Here is a 21,848-nt window from a genome sequence, read left to right on the forward strand (position 1 = left end):
GTAGAGGGAATAGGGGTGTCAGAGAATTTCTCGCCGAAACTTTGGGGGGCCGAGTGCCAACGTATTCAGCCCCCCGAAGTAGTTTTGGGGAGAAATTCTCCGCCCCCCCCCCCCGGGATGGGACTTACCTTTCCCGAATGTTGCTCCCGGTGGCGGGTCGCAGCGGCAGTTCGGCAGGGTTTCGACAGGGGCGGGGGCGGCAGCCGGTCTTTCGACCGGCTGCCACCGCCGCCATTCCAAGAAAAGTAAAAAAAAAAAACGCCCCTGTGATAGGCTACGTGACGATTAACGTAGCCTATCACGGCTAGATTTGCAAAGTCAGCCATGATAGGCTACGTAAATCATCACGTAGCCTATCACGGGTGACTTAAAAAATAAAAGCGCGTACGGCTAATGGCGGCCCCCATAGGGAGCCGCCATTCGCGTTCCTTATTTGGTCGCTGTAGTCTACGTAAAGATTATGTAGACTACGGCGAAAATAAGGGCAACGCTATTTGCGTTGCCCTTATTTTCGCCGTAGTCTACGTAAAGATTTACGTAGACTACAGGGACCAAATAAGGAACGCGAATGGCGGCTCCCTATGGGGGCCGCCATTTGCGTACGCGCTTTTTTTTTTTAAAGTCACCCGTGATAGGCTACGTGACGATTTACGTAGCCTATCACGGCTGACTTTGCAAATCTAGCCATGATAGGCTACGTAAATGGTCACATAGCCTATCATGGGGGCATTTTGGTTTTTTTTTAACTTTTTATTTCGTGGCCAGGCGAGGCGAGGCGCCTCCTCCCCGGCCTGAATTTCGGCCGGGCGAGGCAAGGCGCCCCCCCCCCGGCCTGAATTTCGGCCGGGCGAGGTGAGGCGCCTCCCCCCCCGGCCTGAATTTCGGGGGGAGAAGCGAAGCACCTCCCCCCCACCGCGAAGCAAGCTGCAAGACAAGGTAAGTGACTTTCAAGCACTCCTAAGAGGGAAAGGCGGAGGTAGTCACTGCAGGTTGCTGTGAGGATAAAATAGAGGGAAGGAGGACTATGTAAGCTGTCTTGGGTTCCTTGCAAGAGGAAAAAAAGTGGGAAATAAATGTAATAAAAAATCCCCCTCCCGAGGACTGGGACTAGGACTACAACTCCCATCTTGAGCTATCTATATGACCTGTCAATGTCAGTTTCTCTCAGTTTCTCAATTTTCCAAACTTAAGTTTGGTTTGTCCCAAATGTTGAGACATTAAAAAAAAGTTTGAATTTTTTATGCATTTTTGTGTGCATTTCTCTTAATACATGCACTTTTGTACAAAATTTTGCCTAATATACACATTTTTGCAAGCCATTTTCTCAATATTATGCATGTTTGAATATTTCTGTTACTATATACCTTTTTATGCACTCCCCTCAAACAAATGCTTTCTTGTACAATTGGAAAACTCCATTCGGAGGAGTTGAATTTTGAAGGATCACTGAGTTCCAGTTCATATATTGGTTTGAAAGTGCAATATTAGATAAGCTCACATTAAAATATGAACAAAACAAATTTGTCCCCATCTCTAGTCCCAGCATCCTCATCAGGGAAATGACACACGGTGAGCCAGGGAATCTTTCTCCTTGGTGGGAACAGCATGTACAGTATCACCTCCTGCCAAGGATGCTGTGACTTGGACTTCCCATTGTGGAAAAACACTCTGCTAGGGGCTACAGTTGCCAGCCACCTTTGCCTTTGCATTCACCTACCCAAAGGCAAATTTCTTTGGGTTCAGGCAGGGGAAGGGGGAAGCAGAGGTGTAGGAAAGGCTGCAGCAGGTGCTTCTCAAATGCCTTTGATGGCTTTGTTCACTTGGGGCACACAAAAACCCTCAACCTGTTCCAGGGTGAACAGAACACAGGGATGTGTTCATCCATTTCTAATATCGGCATGCCTTATGGGCTTGATGTGAGGGCATGTGCGTGGAGCTAAACAGTGTTATTATTACTACTGTCATGTCCAAAGCAAAAGAAATATTAAAACATGGTAGAGGAATGCTCCTGGAGAAAGCCTAAGTAAATCGGGAAAAGGAAACTGGTCCCCTGAAAGAGGAGGATTTACATTCTCACTCTTGATCCAACCATGTAACTAGTGTACATACATTGAATAGTGAATAGTGTACATACATTGAATAAAAAACTGAAGTACTAGTATTGAAGTTCACTATAAAAACAAATAAATAACTGTTTGTGACTTGCTTTAGCAACTTGGCTCTAATTAGCTGCTAAATAACTCATGCACCCCTATTTATCAATTACAATCTAATTGTTCCTTGCTACAGGGTGCACTATTATTAGCTCAGGGTTCTGTGTGTGTATGAATGAATAGCTCTATTCTGGTCCTCCGAGACTTTGGCCTCATTGTGGCTAAAGCTGATCTACACAATTCCAAGGAACTTTTTTTTAAAAGCTGGAATAAAAGCAAAAATAGAAGTGCATTTAGCAGTCTTGGATGGAACAACCTATATTTAGTAAGGTGCTTGTAAACTTGCAGACTTCTGCAAAACCTCTGGAACCTTTTGCACACTTTCCAAAGACCAACAGGCTTGTCTGGCACTCTCTCTGGGGAATGAGATGGCTGCTGTTCTCCTAAGTGCATATTATTTAGAAACAAATATTCCCTTCTCTCTAAGAGAACAATTTATATGAACAATTGCCCACATTAGCCTCTCTTCTTGGGTGATCCATTTTAAATGTCCTCAAGGAATGATGGGGTGTCATGGAATCTACAGGAAAATAGCACTGGTGTGCTTCCAAAAATATTCACAGAAAATTCACCTCCATACAAAGAACGTATTTGATTTGTTTTACTTTTATCTCTCTCTTTGTCCTTAAAAGCAGCTAACATGGAGTTCTCATGCAGCATCCCATGCAGCAGAACCTCAACCTAAGGGCCAAATCCAGCCTTCTTGGGCTCCCAATCCTGCCCTCCAGAGTTCCCCAGATGGTCACACCCTCTTCCCTGGCCCTACTCCCTTTTCCTGACCACCAGTCATTTGGTGGTTTCCTGGCTTTTTGCCTCTTTTTTTTAAAGGTTGAAATGTCTCTCCTGAGGCAATGAGCCGGTGTACACCAGTTGCTGGGGAACATGGGTAGGAAGGTGCTATTGTGCTCATATCCTGCTTGTGGGTTCTCACTCAGTCGACGGCTGGATGGCCACTGTGTGAACAGAATTCTTCTGGACTAGATGGACCCTTGGTCTGATCCAGCATGGCTCTCCTTATGTTCTTACGGCTTAGTTGCTGGCAATAAGAGCTGTAAGCTACAATATGATATTATTTTTGTCATTATTCACCCTGCCCCTTTTGCCTCTAGGCCCACCCACTACTGGAATGAAGCCCCAAGAGCCACTGCATTGCAATGCCTTGAACTATTCTCTGAGCTAGGGATGGCAGAGAAATCCACTGCGGACTCAGATCAGGCCAGATTCTCAAGAATCCCACCTATAAAGTCTGCAGCAGAATGACCCCACTCACCTCTGGGCCGGTTGGGTTTCCCACGCAGCAGCTCTCCAGTGCTGGCGATGTCACAGAGGCCCTTCCTTCCCACAGCAGCTGTCAAGGGCTTCCTTAACAGCCAGTGTGAGGGGAAGAAAGGGTGTGGCGTGGCCAGCACTCTTACCCTGGACTCCTCTCAAGGAGACCAGGGAGAGAATGCTGGGGTGCCGCCAAAGCCTTTCTTCCCTGCACTGGCTGTCAAGGGCTTTCTTAACAGCCAACATGGGGGAAAAGGGTCATGGCGCAGCCAGGAGGAGAGTCACCCTGCAAAATCCGGAGGATGTGGTAAGGCTCTAGGGAAATCCATGAGGCCCCAAGCAGCCCGGATTTCCCCACCATGGATCCCACCCAGACCAGAAGTCATGGAGTTCATACACCCCTACTCTGAGCCCTTTGGGGATAAATCTTGTGTTTATTATTTAGTTGGAACATTGCTATATGTCCCCCATTCCTAAAAGGACCCCAAGAGGAGCAAACATCTCTCATTCAGGTACAGGCTGCATCTGCTTCAGAGAAGGAATTACATTAAGCAACTTGAAACAATTTTCTCAGGCCTAGAGGTTTCTTATTTCATAAAAAAAATTGTTATGGGATTTTCTGTTACATTTCTGTGAATAGGATTATCAATGTGGGTTTATCTTAGGGCAATACTTGGTCAGAGTCTTGGACTTGATAAAGGAGTGTTAATAGCTTAGGATATTCAGCAGAGGTTTCTCAATGAAAGCTTGTGAAGCAACTGAGGTAAAAAAATAACTCTTATGCTCTGTTTCAATCACTGAGGCTCTGAATGGGTTAACAGTAAAAGAAAAACATATGCTTTTTACTTGAGGCTTGTGCCTGAGGGGAGTTATATTATAAATACGGTGGGCTGGCAAAATGGCAGTTACTGTTACCATTAAGAGGTAAAAATGAAGCCAGATTTCTATCCTTATACATGGGAAGGTAGGATCGAAATTGGTACCATCTGATTGGAGAATAACTGAACATTCTCAGGATGCCCATTGGTCCTAAGATTAAATAGAGGTGGGATGACAGAATGATGGCCACACCAAAGCTAAGTGGCTGGAGGGTTCTGAATGGAGAGAATATAAGGAGCTGTGGAAGAGACTGTCAGGAGAAATATCGTAGGGTTGGCGGAGAATTTCTCCCCGAAACTTCGGGGGGCCGAGCGCCAACGTGTTCGGCCCCCCGAACAAGTTTCGGGGAGAAATTCTCCGCACCCCCCCGCACCCCCCCCCCGGGATGGGACTTACCTTTGCCGAATGTCCCTCCCGGCGGCGGGTCCCGGCGGCGGGTCCCGGCGGCAGTTCGTCGGGTCTTCGTCAGGGGCGGGGGCGGCAGCCAATCTTTCGACCGGCTGCCGCCGCCGCCATTCCAATAAAACTAAAAAAAAAACAACGCCCCCATGATAGGCTACGTGATGATTAACGTAGCCTATCACGGCTAGATCTGCAAAGTCAGCCATGATAGGCTACGTAAATTGTCACGTAGCCTATCACGGGGGTGTTTTTTTTTTTTTACTTTTAATTTCGTGGCTGGGCAAGGCGAGGCGCCTCCTCCCCGGCCTGAATTTCGGCCGGGCGAGGCGGGAAGCCTCCCCCCGGCCTGAATTTCGGCCGGGCGAGGCGGGAAGCCTCCCCCCGGCCTGAATTTCGGGGGGAGAGCAGCGAAGCTCCTCCCCTCCACCGCGAAAAGCTGCGAGACCAGGTAAGTGGGTTTCGTGCACCCCTAGAAATATGACAGGAGAGTCTGTCAGGGGAGTTTACCTGGAGAGTTGCCTGAGGAATAGTCATCAAGAGGTGTCTTTGTGAGAGACTGGGGAGCCTCAGGAAGACAACAGCCAAGGAGAAGAGTGGCTACAAGACCGGGAGGCTGAGCTGAGAGCAGGTGAGGCAGAAGCTGAAGAAAGTCTACAAGTGGGGAGAGGAAGGCTCCTAGAGCTGACTCTTCCAGCCTTTGGAGGAAAGAGCTGAAGCCTGAGTGTCAGGTGGTGGCAGTGGTGGGGATCTGAATACTAAGTAGCTGCTGGACCAAAGTGAAGACTGCAGGAGAAGCCTGATGAACAGCTGTGAAGGTTCCAGGTGGAAATCAAACCTGACCAGAAAGAAGACTGCCTTTCAAGCCCTCATCGTTAGGCCTGTGAGTTAACTGGGATAGAGCTTGATGGAGAAATTGGCTTAAAGTTGGTTAGGGGTAGGAACTGGGTTTTCCCCCACCTGCTTGGTGGTAAAAGTAACTGTATAGAAACTGTGTTTAAAAGTAGTAACAACAACATTATTAAATAATAAGCTTTCTTGTTTTCTTCCTAATAAAATACTATATGTATCTATTCTCTTTCCTGGTACCTCTGATCTATTTTGCCTCATGCCTAATAAACAGCCAGTTTATGGGAAAGGCTATTTTAAATAAAGGGGTGTAGTTTAATGGTGGCAGCAGAGGTGAAGGGAGGGATTCCCCAGTGGAGAAGGATGATCCTCCACATTTGGGGATAGGGGTGGGATTGTCTTGGTGTAGAGGATACCACCCTAAGACCAGGTTCTCCACAGAGTTAATTCTTAGTAGGGGTGAACGAAAGTCACTTACCTTTTCTCGCAGCTTTTTCGCGGTGGGGGGAGCGCTTCGCTGCTCCCCCTGCGAAGTTCAGGCCGGGGGGGGAGGCTTCCCGCCTCGCCCGGCCGAAATTCAGGCCAGGGGGGAGGCTTCCCGCCTCGCCCGGCCGAAATTCAGGCCGGGGAGGAGGCTTCCCGCCTCGCCCGGCCGCGAACACGGAAGTAAAAAAAAAAAAAAAAAGTCCCCTGATAGGCTACGTGACGATTCACGTAGCCTATCACGGCTAGATCTGGAAAGTCAGCCGTGATAGGCTACATGAATCGTCACGTAGCCTATCACGGGTGACTTTAAAAAAAAAAAAAAAGCGCGTACGCGAATGGCGGCCCCCATAGGGAGCCGCCATTCGCGTTCCTTATTTAGTTGCTGTAGTCTACGTCAATGTTTACGTAGACTACGGCAACTAAATAAGGAACGCGAATGGCGGCTCCCTATGGGGGCCGCCATTCGCGTACACGCTTTTTTTGTTTTCTTTTTAAAGTCACCTGTGATAGGCTACGTGACGATTCATGTAGCCTATCACGGCTGACTTTGCAAATCTAGCCGTGATAGGCTACGTGAATCGTCACGTAGCCTATCAGGGGACTTTTTTTTTTTTTTTCTTTGATTGCAATGGCGGGGGCGGCAGCCGGTCGAAAGACTGGCTGCCGCTCCCGCCCCGCTCGAACACCGGACGAACCGCCAGCCGGACCCGCCGCCGGGAGGGACATTCAGGGAAGGTAAGTCCCGTCCCGGGGGGGGGCGGGGGGTGGGGGGGCGGAGGATTTCTCCCCGAAACTTGTTCGGGGGGCCAAACACGTTGGCGCTCGGCCCCCCGAAGTTTCGGGGAGAAATTCTCCGCCATCCCTAATTCTTAGATGATTATAACTAAGAATGTACTTTCCTCCCCTTCTCCCACCCAGCCCCTTGTTGTGGTTGTGCCTTTTGGATCAGGGATGGGCAGACATCAAGCTTCAAGGATTTACATATTGTTTTTGTTTTTTTACTAGAACCTCAAGGTTCTACCACCTGCATCTAGGGATGGCCTGGGTGCTCAACGTGGTCCATTCCACTGAGCCCCTGCCCCCTGCTTAATTTCCCACAATGCTCACTGAACCACCCACACTCACTCAGGCCCTGTCCTCTGGCGTCATGATTGCAACTACCATGTCCCCCCCCCATGGCAAATACATGCACATAGAGCAATATGGAAAATGGTGCCATGAATTTCCCATATACACAAGAATACAGGCATAAATAGCCCATTTATGCCCATAATCCTGTCTATATGGGCAATTCATGGTGCCATTTTGCATATAGCTCTACGTGCGGATATTCACAGTCACCATGTTTTTATGCCAAATGGCAATCGTAATGCTGGAGGATGGCCGACCTTTCATCTGTACGGCCGACCACCTGCTTACTTGATCCTTGCCCATCATGGCTCATTATGGGCTGCAGAGAGAGACTGGGTGAGGGGATCAGGGCGGTGGTGAATGCCTCCCTTGAGGACGGAGTGATGCCATCAGCCCTCAAGGAGGCAGTGATAAGACCGCTCTTAAAGAAGCCCTCCTTGGATCCCCAAGTTCTGAACAACTTTCGCCCAGTCTCAAATCTTCCAATTTTGGGCAAGGTGATTGAGCGGGTGGTGGCGGTGCAGTTGAAGGCACACTTGGAAGAAACTGATTATCTAGACCATTTCAGTCAGGCTTCAGGCTTGGGCATGGGACAGAAATAGCCTTGGTCTAGGGATGGCAGAGAATTTCTCCCCGAAACTTCGGGGGGCCGAGCGCCAACGTGTTCGGCCCCCTGAACATGTTTCGGGGAGAAATTCTCCACACCCCCCCGCCCCCCACACACCCCCTCGGGACGGGACTTACCTTTGCCGAATGTCCCTCTCGGCAGCGGGTCCAGCCGGCGGTTCGGCGGGTGTTCGTCCGGGCTGGGAGGAATTTCTCCGCCGCCATTGCAATAAAAGAAAAAAAAAAAAACACCCCCGTGATAGGCTACGTGATGATTAAAGTCGCCTATCACGGCTAGATCTGCAAAGTCAGCCGTGATAGGCTACGTTAATCGTCACGTAGCCTACCACTGGTGACTTAAAAAAAAAAAAAAAGCGCGTACGGATAATGGCGGCCCCATAGGGAGCCGCCATTCGCGTTCCTTATTTGGTCGCTGTAGTCTATGTAAAGATTTACGTAGACTACGGCGAAAATAAGGGCAACGCTATTTGCGTTGCTCTTATTTTCGCCGTAGTCTACGTAAATCTTTACGTAGACTACAGTGACCAAATAAGGAATGCGAATGGCGGCTCCCTATGGGGGCCGCCATTTGCGTACGCGCTTTTTTTTTTAAAGTCACCCGTGATAGGCTACGTTAATCGTCACGTAGCCTATCACGGGGGCATTTTTTTTTTTAAAAAAAAACCTTCTGAGTTTGCGGCTGGGCGAGGCGAGGCGCCTCCTCCCTGGCCTGAATTTCGGCTGGGCGAGGCGGGAAGCCTCCCCCCCCGGCCTGAACTTCGCGGGGGGAACAGCGAAGCGCCTCCCCCCCACAGCGAACAAGGTTCGAGGACAGGTAAGTGACTTTCGTCCACCCCCTTGGTTGCCTTGGTAGATGATATGAGGAGGGCTCTGGATAGGGCTGAATGCTCCTTCCTTGTTCTCCTCGACCTCTCAGCGGCTTTTGATACCGTTGACCATGGTATCCTCCTGGACTGCCTGGAGGGGTTGGGGATTGGGGACACCGTATTGCGGTGGTTCTGGTCCTTCCTCTCCGGCAGGTACCAGAGGGTAGCACTGGGAGAGGAGGTTTCGGACCCGTGGCCACTTACTTGTGGGGTGCCACAGGGTTCCATCCTCTCCCCGATGCTATTTAACATCTCTGTGAAGCCACTGGGGGCTATCATCAGGAGGTTTGGGGTGCAGTGTCATCAATACGCGGATGACACGCAGCTCTACCTCTCGTTCAAATCTTCACCAAGGTTGGCTGTAGAATCCCTGTCCAAATGTCTGGAGACGGTGAGTGGCTGGATGGGGAGGAATAAGCTGAAGCTGAACCCTGACAAGACCGAGGTACTTTTGCTGGGAGACAAGAGGAGGCTGGGGGATGTTGACCTGGTGTTGAATGGGGTACGGCTACCCTTGAAAGACCAGGTCCGCAGCCTGGGGGTCATTTTGGACTCCCAGCTGTCCATGGAGGCTCAGGTGTCAGCTGTGAGCCGGACAGCGCTGTATCAACTCCATCTGATACGGTGGCTGCGCCCCTTCCTTCCCGACCATCTGCTCCCATTAGTAGTACATGCCCTGGTCTCCTCTCGTTTAAACTACTGTAATGCACTCTACGTGGGGTTATCCTTGAAGATGGTTCGGAAACTGCAGCTGGCACAGAACGCGGCGGCTCGCCTGATTAAAGGCAGCCGCCAGCGAGATCACATCACTCCAGTGCTGAAGGAGTTGTACTGGTTACCAGTTGTTTTCTGGGCCAAATTCAAGGTGTTGGTTTTGACCTTTAAAACCCTATATGGTTCCAGCCCAGCCTATCTTAAGGAGTGCCTCCAGCAGCACCAGACAGGCCGCTTAACAAGATCAGCCTTGGATGGCCTTCTCTCTGTCCCATCAGCCAGGACAGCTAGACTGGTGGGGACAAGGGAGAGGGCCTTTTCTGTGGTGGCCCCCACTCTGTGGAACTCCCTCCCTAGGGAACTCTGCCATGCCCCCTCTTTAATGAGCTTCCGTTGTGCATTAAAAACGTGGTTGTTCAGGCAGGCATTTGGGGTGGGTTAGGGTATTTTAGAAAATGTTTTTATGGTAGAATTTTATTGTTTTCAACTGTTTTATTGTATGTTGTACATCATCCAGAGTGGCTGGGTGACCAGCCAGATGGGCGATTAATACATTTAATAATTATTATAATAATAATGGGGCGCAGGTGAGTGTGGGCAGCTCGGTGACCATGGTGGGGGATCAAATTTTGGTCTGGGGCCCACAAGCAGGGGCTGGGCAGGTGTCCAGAGAACCCAGATGGGAGGGGCACCCATCCCACCCTAACTGCATCCAAGTCCAGTACACTGGCTGAAGGGGAAGAACCAGGCAGATATACACCTAGAATTAAGGAGAAGCACACCTCTGAGCACATGGCTTAGACCACCCTCAGTCCTTTCACACAAAAATCTGCTTCTCATTTCTCCTCCTCATTTTCCCTCTCCCAGTTTTCTTCACTCTAGCAGTTTAGAAGAGAGAGGAGCCTGTTCATCATCACTAGGGGTGGACGAAAGTCACTTACCTGTCCTCGAAGGACGTTCGCGGTGGGGGGGAGGTGCTTCGCTGGTCCCCCTGCGATGTTCAGGCCGGGGGGGAGGCTTCCCGCCTCGTCCCAGCCGAAATTCAGGCCGGGGGGGAGGCTTCCCGCCTCGCCCCGGCCAAAATTCAGGCCGGGGAGGAGGCTTCCCGCCTCGCCCGGCCGCGAACGCGGAAGTTAAACAAAAAACAAAAAAACGCCCCATGATAGGCTACGTGACGATTCACGTAGCCTATCATGGCTAGATCTGCAAAGTCAGCCGTGATAGGCTACGTCAATTGTCACGTAGCCTATCACGGGTGACTTAAAAAAAAAAAAGCGCGTACGCTAATGGCGGCCCCCATAGGGAGCCGCCATTCGCGTTCCTTATTTAGTCGCTGTAGTCTATGTAAATGTTTACGTAGACTACAGCGACCAAATAAGGAATGGGAATGGCGGCTCCCTATGGGGGCCGCCATTATCCGTACACACTTTTTTTTTTAAAAGTCACCCATGATAGGCTACGTGACGATTGACGTAGCCTATCACGGCTGACTTTGCAAATCTAGCCATGATAGGCTACGTCAATCGTCACGTAGCCTATCAGGGGACATTTTTTTTTTCTTTCATTGCAATGACGGCGGCGGCAGCTGGTCGAAAGACCGGCTGCCGCTCCCGCCTCGCTCGAACACCCGCCGAACCGCCGGCCGGACCAGCCACCGGGAGGGACATTCGGTGAAGGTAAGTCCCGTCCTGGGGGGGTGCGGGAGGGTTCAGAGGATTTCTCCCCAAAACTTGTTCGGGGGGCCGAACACGTTGGCGCTCGGCCCCCCAAAGTTTCGGGGAGAAATTCTCCGCCAACCCTAATCATCACTGTTAAACAATTGGGAGTCAGAAATCATTGTTGTTCCACTGCAAATCACCTAGAGATCTACCAGTGGATTCTACTTGATCTTCTGCCCACCTCTGTTTTATATTGTATGCCTGATGGCAAAGATGATGGCCTTATACTACTGGTCTTAGTAAGCTGCATGGGGGTGGGGGTTCAGCTAAAATGTGGGGTAAAAATATTTTTAGCAATAAATAAATATGATTGCTTTTGAGTAGGCAAATTCAGTCAGAGGAGTGGGGAGTACCTTCTTCCCTACTTAAGGGTACTGTGATCTAGATCTCTTTATGAAAATAGAAAAGTGCAGTTTTGAGGTGGAAAATAAGAGAGAGAGATGAGTTGTAAGCTCTGGCAGCCTTTCTGGAAATCTGCTTTGAGGCAGTTAGTGGGTTTGGCTGTCTCTTGGCATGTTAGGGTATGCTTCCACCTATGTCTGATTTCTATATTTGTCAATAAATCCAAATGTAGGGATGGACGAAGCTATCCATTCCAGTTTCTCATTTATCCAATCTTAAGTTCAGCTCATCCTGAACTTTGAGAAATTTTCCACTCTTAGATTTGTTTTGTCTTGAACATTTCATGTGAACTTTTAAAAAAAGTTCACATGAAAATTCAAATGCAGTTTTGGGTGCATTTCTCCTTATAAATCCATGTTTTATGGAATTCTACCTAAAATGCACATTTTTGCAGGACATTTTCCTAATATACTGCATTTTTAATATGATTTGCACTAAGATAAGCACTTTTGTGTGTATTTCCCTAATATATGGAATTTTGTATTCAGTTGTTTCACTGGAGAACTCTGGGGATAAATGAGAATTGCACTCCTCTTCACAAATCATGTAAACATGTCCTGTTCGCAACCCCAAACATTCAATTCTCAGGAAACGTTCACAATTTCCCAAACTTGCACATTCAAAAGTGTGCACTTGCACAAATGTGCACTTCCAGAACTGTGCAATTGCACACATGCCAAAATACACATCCCCCCCCCCCTATGCACATTTTCATGCTTTAGCCTATGGGAGAAAATGTGCATTTTTTTTTTAATCAGGAAAACTTCACATTTTTTAAAAAAGTGCTCTTTTCCATTGGGAAAAACGACACTTAAAAAGAAAGATGCACTTGTTCAGGAACACAAATGAGGTGAAATGAACTTTGATGAAGAATTCAGAGAATGGCAAAGAGTTCAAACATCACATGTTTGCCCATCCCTACAGAGCTTCATTGCAAAATTTGGAGAAGTGAACATTTCGAAACATAACTGCTTTTCGGGTTACATATTTGTTTGAAGTGTGAAATTAGGTAAGTTTGCATTAGAATAAGAAGTGAATTAATTTCTTCTGATTCCTATTTAACTGTTACAAAACCCCATAAGCCTCCATAAGCCTTCCCTTCCTTTCAAAGGGAAAAAGAAAACCCCCATAATTTCTGCACCCTAGAAATTATCTCCACTCATGGAAGTGGGGTGAGTATAACAATTTGATAGCCTTAAAATTAGAGATGGTGTAGAACTTGTCTCCTGATTTCTGCTGAGTTTTCTGCTGTTCCATGACATGGCTTGCATGTCCAAAGAAACTTTGTGGTATGCATTGGTTATCTGTGGAGTTCCCTTAAGACTGTTTTTATATGTGTGTGCTTATATGCCCTGAAAACCAAACTTGCTGCATAAAAAGGCTCCATAGAGCTGACAAACGCTCTCTTCTCATCTGTGCAGTGAGTTTCTTCACTGCAGAGGTGAAATTGAGAAGAGATTTTAAACCAGTTGTGAGTTTCACTTCTAAAGTCAAGGAGTTTCTCTCTAATGTCAAGTCTGTCACTTTAGCCACTGTTCTTTGAGATTTTTGTGGTGGGGACCAGATAACATGCAGCATCTTGGTTATGCTTGAAAACCATATGAAAAGGCTGCATAAAGCAACACTGAAACTGAAAAGATAATAACCTCCCACCAGTGGACCATTTCCTTAACTGTAGAGATGAAATGACAAGGGCTTTAAAAACCCATTGTCAATTTCACCTTTATAGTAAAGGAAATTCACTGGATTTGCTGCAGAACTCAGAGGAAAGGTTGGCAGGTTTACCACTGCTCTTGCTCTTTGCAGCCTTACCACATAATTCTCTGAGCTTAAGCAAGCTGACAGCAAAGGCTGGAAATGACTGTAGTGAAGCCTGCATTTGGGAGAACCCCCTGGGAGATGAAGCTGACAAGGACTGTCACTGCTACAGAGAAGGGACTTCCAGGAACAATGGTGTTGGCTGATAAGGGGAAGATAAACATTTCAATGCTTTGTAGCCATTATACACAATTGTGCATGATGCTGCACATCCAGCTGCCTCTATTAACCCACCCACCCACCTGAGCAGCATATGCAAGAACTTGTGCATCCAGCTACTGAGATGTATATAGATATATCTGATAGAAATTAAATTAGATTGAATTGGACATGGTGAGGGTTTCATTGAACCTGATGGACTGGAGCAGCATCCCTAATACTAACTATGGAAAATCAAGACTGTTGTCTGAAATGATTCCTTAAAACAATCTAAGCCTTGCTTTCAAATGGTGGGAATGTGTGTGGATGTGCAGTCTTTCTTGTCCCCAAGCATGTTTTATTAGGAGGATCAAGAGCCCTTCCATTCAGACTGTTCTATGATGAGCTGTGGATACCCAAGTACAAAAATACCTGCATATAGGGATGGCGGAGAATTTCTTCCCGAAACTTCGGGGGGCCAAGCGCCAACGTGTTCGGCCCCCTGAACAAGTTTCGGGGAGAAATCCTCTGAACCCCCCCGCCCCCCGCACCCCCCCCGGGACGGGATGTACCTTCGCCGAATGTCCCTCCCGGCGGCGGGTCCAGCCAGCGGTTCGGTGGGTGTTCGAGCGGGGCGGGAGCGGCAGCCGGTCTTCTGACCGGCTGCCGCCGCCGCCATTACAATAAAAGAAAAAAAAAAACGGCCCCTGATAGGCTACGTGACAATTAACGTAGCCTGTCACGGCTAGATTTGCAAAGTCAGCCGTGATAGGCTACGTCAATCATCACGTAGCCTATCACGGGTGACTATAAAAAAAAAAAAGCGCGTACGGATAATGGCGGCCCCCATAGGGAGCCGCCATTCGCGTTCCTTATTTGGTCGCTGTAGTCTACGTAAAGATTTACTTAGACTACAGCGACCAAATAAGGAACGCGAATGGCGGCTCCCTATGGGGGCCGCCATTAGCGTACGCGCTTTTTTTTTTTAAAGTCACCCGTGATGGGCTACGTGACGATTGACGTAGCCTATCATGGCTGACTTTGCAAATCTAGCCGTGATAGGCTACGTTAATCGTCACGTAGCCTATCAGGGGGCGTTTTTTTTTTTTAAACTTCCAAGTTCGCGGCCGGGCAAGGCGGGAAGCCTCCCCCCCGGCCTGAATTTCGGCCGGGGCGAGGCGGGAAGCCTCCCCCCCGGCCTGAATTTCAGCCGGGGCGAGGCGGGAAGCCTCCCCCCCGGCCTGAACTTCACGGGGGGAGCAGCGAAGCGCCTCCCCCCCACCGCGAACATCCTTCGAGGGCAGGTAAGGGACTTTCGTCCACCCCTACCTGCATAACATATTGGATATGGACACAGCTGGCTTCAGAGGTTAGCATCTTTGGGCATCTGCCAAGGGCAACAGTGGCCCACTGCCAACTCTGGAGCCCTTGGGCTTCCTTTTTCATTTTGCTATTACTGGCTGTTCATCTGACTTCTCTAAAAGTGAACAGGAACAGAAGCAAGGAGTGTCAGCACCCTCTGCCTCTCCTCCTGCTCTTCCCTTTGGACCACTGGAAAAACTTCACTCAAAGTGGGGGGAACCCTGTTCCAAATGGGGTGGGGAACAGTTACACCAGTGAGCAGGAGGTGGGCCCACTCAGGAAAAGGGACCACTGAGTATAGATTGTCCAAGGGCACCCAAAACCTGGAGCCAGCACTGGATAGGAAATGGACATACATATAAAACACTCCATTCTTTTAGATGCATGCAAGCAGGGTCCTTATTTTCTCATGCTTACCACTTGCATGTATTTTAAAGGACATAACCATGTTTTCTACATGTAATTGAGTACCATAACTGACACAACACATATGCATCCTAAACTTAAATATCTGAACCAAGGCTAAAAGCAGCCTTTAAAAAACTAGTGTAAATCCTGTGTTGCTTGCCACGAGGGCTAGTAGTAGGAGAATGATTGGCTGAAAATATGTTTGCCCATTTCCCTTGCAATTTTCTATCTGTTTTCATCACTTTTTCTCTCTTCTCCCTGTGGCGTCCTTTCTGCTCAGCTTCTCTTCCTCCTTCTCTATCACCAACTGATTTTTCTTCAGCCCCTTTCCCAACATTCTGTGCCTGTACTTTCATTGGCCCAGCACCCTCAGAGCTCACAGGAGTAAGCATTATTACACGTGCATACACATACTGTGTCACATGTTACATTATATACACAGTGTGGCACATATACCTTAGCCTGAGTGTTCATTAACATCCACTTTGCCTCACCCCTCTCCCTTCTCCCTTCCTTAGCTGCCCAAAGGTGGAGCTTTGAACTTTTTTGTAGTTTCAAATTTTTCAGCACATCTACACTGCTCAAGCTTCAATTTAAAATAAAAATGAGCACAACTGGTCTTGTTGATCTCTAGTAATAAGACTTACACTAATGTATTCTTATATAAGATGAGCAGGCAGTTCTGGGAACGGAACGGTCTGGGATACAGGATGTGGGGACTGTTGGCATAGTAGCTCAGTAAAAGTGATAGGAAAAACAGATGTCCCTTATCTTTTTTTCTCACTCTAATGTCATACTGAAATGGTAGATCTTGAAACCAGACTCCTCATATAATTCTATTCTTCATAAATGTCTTGCTAGAGATAGGCCCAGTTCAAGTGGCTGAATAATAATTTAAAAAAATGGTAGGATGAACCTACCAGGTTGCATGGGTCAGAACTGCAGCAAAATGTTGCAGTGTGAAGAGCTCCTGTTAAGATTCCAGCCAGTCTTTCCATTTCCCAATATACTACATGCCACCCCATTGGGTTTCCTTTTAAGAAGCGGGGGGGGGGACCAATAGTCAGCTGGCATTCCATGGTCAATAAGTATGCTCAGGCCTAGGGATGGACGAAAGTCCCTTACCTGTTCTCGAAGCTTGCTTCGCGGTGGGGGGGGAGGCGCTTCGGTTCTCCCCCCGAAGTTCAGGCGAGGGGGGGGAGGCGCCCTGCCTTGCTCGGCCGAAATTCAGGACAGGGGGGAGGCGCCCCATCCCTCGCCAGTGAAATTCAGGCTGGGTAGAAGCGCCCCATCTACCCGGCCGCGAAAAAAAAAGTAAACACACACACACACCCATGATAGGCTACGTAATGATTTACGTAGCCTATCACAGCTCGATTTCCAAAGTCAGCCGTGATAGGCTATGTAAATCGTCACATAGCCTATCACGGGTGACTTTGAAAAAAAAAAAGCACGTACGCAAATGGCGGCTCCCATGGGGACTACCATTTGCATTCCTTATTTTGACACGTCTAGTCTACATAAAGATTTACGTAGACTACGGCGAAAATAAGGGCAACGCAAATAGAATTCCCTTATTTTCGACGTAGTCTACGTAAATGTTTACATAGACTAGATGTGCCAAAATAAGGAATGCAAATGGCGGCGCCCATGGGCCGCCACCATTTGCGTATGCGCTTTTTTTTTTTTCCCAAAGTCACCCGTGATAGGCTACGTGACGATTTACGTAGCCGATCACGGCTGACTTTGGAAATCTAGCCATGATAGGCTACGTAAATCGTTACGTAGCCTATCAGGGGTGTGGTTGTTGTTTTTTTTACTTTCTTTTTTTTTTTTTTGCAATGGCGGCAGCCAGTCGGGAGACCGGCCGCCGCCCCCGCCGAGCCACCGCCAAGCCGCCGCCAGGACCCGCCTCCGAGAGGGACATTTGGCCACGGTAAGTCCCATTCTGGGGGGGACGGGGGGCCAGCGGAGAATTTCCCCACCAATTTCAGGGGGCCGAATGCGTTGGCATTCGGCCTCCCGAAGATTCGGGGAGAAATTCTCCGTCATCCCTACTCAGGCCTCATTTATGTGTTTTGGGTTCCCCTTAAGGACTTATTTTCAAATGATCTGTTGTATCCCCAAGCCTGCTGATACCTTCGTTTTATGTGTGGATGGTGCTCTTCTCGCTAATGATCCATGTGAAGACAATGACTTTGCTATTTGTATATGCTGTTTCCTCTTGATTGCCACAAAGCCAGGTTTAAGCTTTGTTGCACCATCACTCACAACACAAAGGACAGTTCTATGTAGGGATGTCAGAGAATTCTGCCACAGATCTCGGTGAGGCTGAATACCAGTGCATTCGGCCTCCCAAAATCCATTGCTGAACGAAGCCCCCCATCCCCCCGCCCCGCGAAAGGCACGTGAAATGGACCACCTACCTGCTGCTGTTCGCACTGCTTTGCGAATGGTGGCCATGTCTGCGGCCGCCATTCGCTTCTTCATTATAGCCGTGATAAGCTATGTAAATACTTACATAGCCTATCACGGCTAACGTAAGTATTTATGTAGCCTATCACGGCCAAAAAAAAAAAAGGAACGCAAATGGTGGCGGCTATGGCAGCCGTCATTTGCATTCCTTTTTTTTTTCCATGATAGGCTACGTAAATATTTATGTAGCCTATCACTGCAAAAGACAGGGACGCAGATGGAGGCGGCTATGGGGGCTGCCATTTGCATCCCTGTGCAGGCTGCCCAGCAGCCAGATGTTCGGCTGTGGGCAGCCCCAGCCAGAAGCTCAGCGGAGTCGCCGCGGAGTGGAGCCGGCCAGGGAGAATTTCAGGGGGAGGTACAGAGCACCTCCCCGCACCGCCATGAATGTCACCCTTCGAAAAGGTAAGTGACTTGTGTACATCCCTAGTTCTATGAACTAGGGCTGTGCATTGCTTTGGTCCCAAATCTGAATACCAAAGTGAATCAGGGTGCTTTGGGGGTGCCTCAGTGAGATCCAAAGCAAATCAGACCAGCACCGAGGCAATCTGAAGTGAAGTGGGTCCCCACCAAAGCTCCTCATTCCACCTCAGAGATTTGGAGCTATTCTGAAGCCTTCTGAAGACAGCCTGTCTGTAAAATGTGAAACATCAGGGAGGGGGAGAAGAGGAGGGAAGGAGAGGAGGAGGGGAGGAGGAGGAGGAGGAGGAGGAAGTGAGTGAGCGAATGGCAACTTTAGTTGCCAAATTAGGGCTGAACTTAACTCAGCAGTCTCCGATTGGTGACAGTGATCAAGGAGCCAGAGTGGGTGGGGGATGCTGTATATATTGGAGATCAGCCTGTGTTTGTTTCATTCTGAGATAGAGTGCTGGTTAGAGTTGGGTGAGAAAACTTAGAGTTGGTTAGTTGGCTAAATCTGTGGTGTGTGTGTGTGTGTGTTATTGTAGCTTTGTCATTAGAAAATCCACGGACAGACATTCATATTTGCCATATGACAGTTTTCATCCTCATTACATTAGAAATAATTTACCATATGGTCAATTTTTAAGAATCCGTAGAAATTGTTCCTCAATCCAGGTGTTTGAACATGAGTCTAATTTACTGCAGGATCAATTAACAGAAATAGAATAGCCTACTGCTGTAACAGAACTGGTGAAAAAAAGGGCATCTTATAAAAGCATGACAAATCTAATGAATAAGCAATGGCCCCAGGATGATGACAAATTATACTGCAGTCTCACTTATATTGGAGATACTAAGGAACTTTAGAAAAGCTAGGGATGTACAAAAGTGACTTACCTGTTTGCAGATTGCGTTTATGGGGGGGGGAGGCATTCCGTCCCTCCCCCCGGAATCCTCGAATGGCCGGCTGTGCTCTGTGGCAGCTTCGCGGAGCAGCCAGCCAGGCCCAGCCAGGCCAGAGCTATCCGCAGCCGGATTTCCAGCCGCGGAGGGCTCTGGGTAAAAAAACCCAAACAAACAAACCATGTATGCAAATGGCGGTGGCTACGCTATTTGCGTTCCCCTTTATTTTTGCCGTCATAGTCCACATAAATATTTACGTAGATTAAGATGGCAAAAAGAAGGAACGCAAATGGCGGCGGCTGTAGCCGCCGCCATTTGCGTACGACATTTTGTTTTGTTTTTAAAACCCACCCAACGATGATAGGCTATGTAAAGATTTACGTAGCCTATCACGTCGTGGGTTTTTTTTTTAACCTAGCCATGATAGGCTACGTAAATCTTTATGTAGCCTATCACATCTCATTTTTGTTTTTTACACAAGCCTGGAAATGGCAGCAGCAGCAGCCGGTTGGAAGACCACCCGCTGCAGCCGCCACCGCCGCAGCCGCTGCTGGAGCCACTGCAGCTGCCCGGAAGATCTGCCACAGGTAAGTCTCATCCTGGTGGGGATCTGTGGGGTGGGGGGGGCAGGCCATTCCGCCATGGAGTTCGGGGGCCGAATGTACTGGCATTCGGCCTCTCTGAGATCCATGGCGGAATTCTCTGACATCTCTAAGAAAAGCATCCATAAGTATTGGCACTTGGTGCAAGACCTGCTTGGCTCTGTAAACAAATCCTGCATTACTTGCAAAAGGACTAAGAACCTTAAGGATTGGCTGGTACACAGCAGCACTAGGGATATACGAAAGTCACTTACCTTTTCATAGGGTTGATTCACGGGGGGGGGAAGCACTCCTCACCTCCCCCAGAAATCCTAACCCTTAGGATTTCTAAGCTGTGTAGCAACTCCACGGAGCCGCCAGCCAGGTGCATTCCCAAGCGTCTGGAGCCTGCGGACGCAAATGGTGGCAGCTATGGTGGCCGCCATTTGCATTCCTGTTTTTGGCCATGATAGGCTACGTAAATATTTATGTAGCCTATCACGGCAAAAGACAGGGGCTCAAATGGTGGCCACTGCACCATTTGTGCCCCTGTTTTTTGACCATGATAGGCTACGTAAATATTTACATAGCCTATCACGGCAAAAAAACAGGAACGCAAATGGCGGCAGCTACAGCAGCTGCCATTTGCGTTCCCTATTTTTGCCATGATAAGCTACATAAATACCTAGGAAGTGTATCACAGCCTCCGCAGGGAAGCAAATGGTGTCCCTGTGTTACCTGTGATGAGCTACATAAGTATTTATGTAGCCTATCATGGCCTAAATGGGGAATGGAAATGGCCTATCTCGGCCTAAATGGGAAAGCGAATGGCGGGTGCAGACGTGGCAGCCATTCGCAAAGCAGCGCGAATGGCACCAGGTAAGTGCTAAATTTTGCACGCCTTTCACAAGGTCGTTGGGTGGGGGGCTTCGTTCCGCCACAGATTACGGGGGGCCGAATGCATTGGCATTCGGCTTCACTGAGATCCGTGGCGGAATTCTCTGCCATCCCTAAGCAACACTCATTTACGAACCAGGCTATCTCAGCTGGTCCTTCCTGGTGCTACGGCACCTAGAGGGCATCATCCAGGTGGCCATTATATATACACCAAAAAATGCCATACTTCTATGAACCTAGCAGACAAGAAAACATATGAAATGAAAACAATTTTCCACCGGTAGTAGCACACATAGTCTATGCTATCAAATGCACCTGTGATAAAGTTTATCTTAGCCAGACACAAAGGCCACTTAAGAAACATATGAGCGGAGCGCGCATGTCAGCTAGGGATGTACGAATTGTGTACCTTCCGTGCTGCTTGACTTCTGCAGTTTGCGGCCAGTGCTCCATACCGTCATTCGCAAGCCCCCGGAATTCTCCTCTTTTTTTTCCGCTCCAAGAATTATGAAGATAAATCCGTACCGACAGCCGTAATTCTGCATAACTTCCATAAGAAAGGCTATTTTTCATAGATATTTATGTATTTTTTCCTCTGCCCTGAGACGTGTAGTAATTACTTTCAGCCAAAACACTTCCTCCTCCTCGGGGCTTCCCAAAACAAGGTTGTCCTAGGTGTGCCTGAGTGATGCACTCTTTGTTTAAAGCAATGCTGTTTGAAAGAAAGAAAGAAAAAACCTTTTAAAATGACTATGCTGGTCTGGAGCCCTGAGCGAGGTATTATTCCCCCTGCTTGGCTTTCTATTTCCACATCCAGCCTTGTTGTCCAGCCCACAGTCACCCAGTGAGATAACTAACAGGAGGTTTGCTAATGAGCTGGATGTGGAAATACAAAGCTGAGCTGGGGGCAAGTGGGGCGCTGACATGTGTAGGAGTAAGTTGCATTGAACTCAGTAAAACTTACTTCTGAGTAGACATGCACAGAGTTGGTTCTCCTCTCTATTTTAGCCTCACAATGTCAACAACAACGCTGGCTTTGGAAATAAAAAGCTTAGCAGGGAGCATAATACCTCGTGCAGGGCTCCAGACCGGCATGGTCACTGCGAGTGGAGATGGGTTAAAGAAGACGCAGACAACAAGCTTGGGTTGAAAATTGGGCCACATTTATTGAAATACCTGCAAAGGGGTAACTAGGACGGGCATCTAACTGTGACAGCAGCTAGCTGGCACTTCTTGGGCGAAAACATACCCAGCCTGAGGGGTGGCGGTGATCTCACCATCCCTCCGGATTGCCCCTTCTGGGGGAGGTAG

The 21,848-nt window shown here is 48.4% G+C and overlaps 1 protein-coding gene across 1 annotated transcript in view; it reads right to left on the bottom strand.

The window, feature by feature from the left end:
- Nucleotides 1-21,184, bottom strand: part of LOC146359233 (uncharacterized) — a 32,145-nt gene extending 10,961 nt beyond the window's left edge. The window contains exon 1 of the mRNA XM_084831071.1: nucleotides 20,947-21,184. Coding sequence (XP_084687197.1) covers nucleotides 20,947-21,091 — 145 coding nt within the window. The 5' untranslated portion in view covers nucleotides 21,092-21,184. The remainder of the gene's footprint in view (nucleotides 1-20,946) is intronic.
- Nucleotides 21,185-21,848: the final 664 nt, after the last annotated feature.

This window comes from Heloderma suspectum, chromosome 1 (assembly GCF_057233095.1).
Source record: "Heloderma suspectum isolate Gila_16-S chromosome 1, 16-S_ref, whole genome shotgun sequence".
In the NCBI taxonomy this organism is placed as follows: Eukaryota; Metazoa; Chordata; class Lepidosauria; order Squamata; family Helodermatidae; genus Heloderma; species Heloderma suspectum.